The 3101-nt window shown below is 36.6% G+C and overlaps 1 protein-coding gene across 1 annotated transcript; it reads left to right on the top strand.

Moving 5' to 3' along the window:
* Positions 1–223: 223 nt before the first annotated feature.
* Positions 224–1117, top strand: LOC129003251 (uncharacterized). The gene has a single exon (XM_054431545.1). The coding sequence runs from the start codon at positions 224–226 to the stop codon at positions 1115–1117; it is 894 nt and encodes a 297-aa protein (XP_054287520.1).
* Positions 1118–3101: the final 1984 nt, after the last annotated feature.

The raw sequence follows: 3101 nt of genomic DNA, 5'->3' as shown, positions 1-3101 counted from the left end.
ATAATTTTGAGACATATGATTTTTGAATGAATTGTTATGTTGTGATCATAAACATAATGGTTTGGTAGCATTTTACTATGATTGAGTAACTTTTCTTTTGTGAATAATTAAATTATTTTCTGCTCAGTATCTAGTCTATTTCTCTTTCCATTTTTGACTTTTAACATTTGGCGACCGTGACAGGATTGTATGAGTTCTTAACCAGATAGTCACTATTGAGATAATGGAAAGAAATAGGAAACTAAGAAAAACCTTCAGAACAGCATTTACCAGAATTTATAATGGGATAAATGAGGAGCTATGCAAAGATGAGCAAGACCTACACAATATACAGGGTAAATTGAGCTCTCTTGAAGGTAAGATAGAGCTAAAAACTTTGGACAGGGAAATTTTAGATTTCTTGCTTGATTCTGAAGCAGATGAAGAAGAGTTAAATGAAGAAGTTAGGCTAGCAGATGAATATGTAGAGAAGTTTAATCGAATTAGTTTAGCTGTACAGAGTAGATTGATTAGGTCTAGGGCCACTTCACCTAATTCCAATGGGTCTGTAATGAGTAAATCTACTGCTGTTAGGACTAAGCTGAAGCTACCTACTATTGAATTCACAAAGTTTAGCGGGGATTTGAAGGATTGGTTACCTTTTTGGGCACAATTCAAAAGAATAGATGATGACGAGAATATTGACGATATTGATAAATATCATTATCTTGTGCAGGCTACTTTAGCTAATTCTAGGGCTCGTCAGCTGGTCGAAAGCTATCCTGCTACCGCTGAGAACTATTCAAAAGCTTTGCAAAGTCTTAAAAGTCGTTTTGGTAGAGATGACCTTCTCATAGAAGTGTATGTTAGAGAGCTTTTGAAGTTAGTTCTGAGTAATTTAAACAGTAAGGTAGAAGTTTCTTGCATTTACGATAAACTGGAAACCCAGCTAAGAGCATTGGAGACATTAGGAGTAACAACTGACAAATGTTCTGCTATGTTATATCCTCTTATAGAGTCTTGTTTGCCTGAGGAATTGTTGAGAGCTTGGCAGCGTCACTCCGGCTATGAAGTTGATGCTGAACTTAAGGATAGACTTGATGGCTTGATGAAGTTTTCTGCAAAAGGAGGTTGCTAACGAGGAAAGGATTACTCTAGCCGCATCTGGTTTTGAAAATAGTAAGCGACCTAGCCAACAGCCTAAAGTAAGTAAATCTACTGTATTTCGACCTAAGCTTAGTTACGCCAGACATACTGAAATGATGCCGACAGCTGCTGGTTTAGTTAACCCAACGAAGTCTGATAAGTTAAATACTAAAGACGTTAAATGTATGTTTTGTGGTTCTAACCACTTAGCTGAAAACTGTAAAGACAGTAAATTGACAGTAGATGAGAAGGTGAAAATCGTTGGAAAAAATGGTTGTTGCTTTACTTGCTTGAAGTATGGTCATAGGAGTGCGCAATGTAAAGTTAGAGTAAAATGTCCCATCTGTGAAAAGAGGCATACCGCTGTTATGTGTAGGGCATCTGCTGCAGAAGGAAGTTCATTGAGTGAACAACCAGTCAAAGAAAGTTCTCTAGCAAACAATGTTCACACAGAAGTGTTTTTACAAACCTTTTTAGTAAAAATTAGAAACCAAAATCGAGAGCGAACAGCACGTGCTTTAATAGATACGGGATCACAACGATCTTATATTTTGAAAAATACAGCAATGGAATTTGGCTACGACATAGTCAGAAAGGAGAAGCTAGTTCATGCTTTATTTGGTGGCACTAGTACTGAAACAATTGAACATGCGTGTTATAAGGTTAGATTAAGTGACTTAAATAACAGTTATGCATGCAATTTTGACGTTCTTGATCAAGATATAATTTGTAACGATGTTACAACAGTTAAGCCTGGTCCTTGGTCCATTGAGCTTGGAACACTGGGAATTAATGTAAAAGATGGAGACGGGCCTATTGAAGTTCTAATAGGTGCAGACGTTGCCGGGAAACTTTACACTGAGAAACGATATTTGCTTTCCAACGGGTTAGTTGCGATGCATACTTTGTTGGGCTGGACTTTAATGGGAAGAACCACAGTTGAAGGTAATAGCAGGTCCAGTTCTATGGCAGTAACTTCTTTACTATCCCCTATTGATAATACAACCATTTCAGATTTGTGGAGTTTGGATGTTTTAGGAATCAAGGATCCAGTGGAGGTCAAGAATGAATCTTCAGTTAAAAGTAGAACAATGGAACATTTTGTTGAATCTGTTTCAGTGGAAAATGATGGCAGATATCAGGTCAAATTGCCATGGGTTGATGATCACCCGCCGTTACCTACTAATTTGAAAGTAGCACAGAAGAGACTCAGTAATCTTACAAATAAACTTAATTCTAGTGGATATCTTAGTTCATATAAACAGGTGTTGTCTGACTGGGTAGAATTAGGTATCATAGAGAAGGTTAACGATGCTGATTTGGAAATTGGTCACTACCTACCGCATCGACATGTGATAAAAGAAAACAGTCTTACCACGAAATTGAGACCTGTATTTAATGCATCTGCTAAAGAAAAGAATCAGCCCTCGTTGAACGATTGTCTAGAAAAAGGTGACAATCTAATTGAATTGATTCCATCCATATTAAATCGTTTTAGACTACACAGATATGGAGTTGTTGCTGACATCGAGAAGGCTTTTCTACAGATTGGTGTACATATGGATGATAGAGATTTTCTTCGTTTTTTGTGGATTAATGAAGATGGTCAATTGGTTGTTTACAGACACGCTAGAGTGGTCTTTGGAGTTACCTGTAGCCCATTTATGCTAAGTGCAGTAATCAAACTTCATTTAGAAAAAACATTAGACTTGATAGATTCTGGATCGTTAAACTACTCAAGAAAAGTAGTAGAGACACTGTCGAGAAGTTTCTATGTAGATAATTGTATGGCAAGTTTTGATGACTTTTCAGATTTGAATCAATTTGTAGATCAAGCGACTTCTGTAATGAAAGATGCTAGATTCTGTCTTCGGAGTTGGGAGTACACAGAAATTCAGAGTTTTAAAAATGATTCTACTTTGACACCTATCTTAGGTTTAAATTGGAACAAAAATACTGACATGATTGAGTTGAAT

The sequence above is a fragment of the Macrosteles quadrilineatus genome, unplaced genomic scaffold (genome assembly GCF_028750875.1).
Source record: "Macrosteles quadrilineatus isolate MER2022 unplaced genomic scaffold, UCM_ALF_1.0 Scaffold_9__3_contigs__length_116548681, whole genome shotgun sequence".
In the NCBI taxonomy this organism is placed as follows: domain Eukaryota; kingdom Metazoa; phylum Arthropoda; class Insecta; order Hemiptera; family Cicadellidae; genus Macrosteles; species Macrosteles quadrilineatus.
Note: the sequence above shows the minus strand (reverse complement) of the source record. Positions and strands in the feature narration are given on the sequence as shown.

Excerpts from the sequence above, each read along its gene's own strand:
- LOC129003251 (XM_054431545.1), top strand. The coding sequence starts at position 224 with ATGGAAAGAAATAGGAAACTAAGAAAAACCTTCAGAACAGCATTTACC.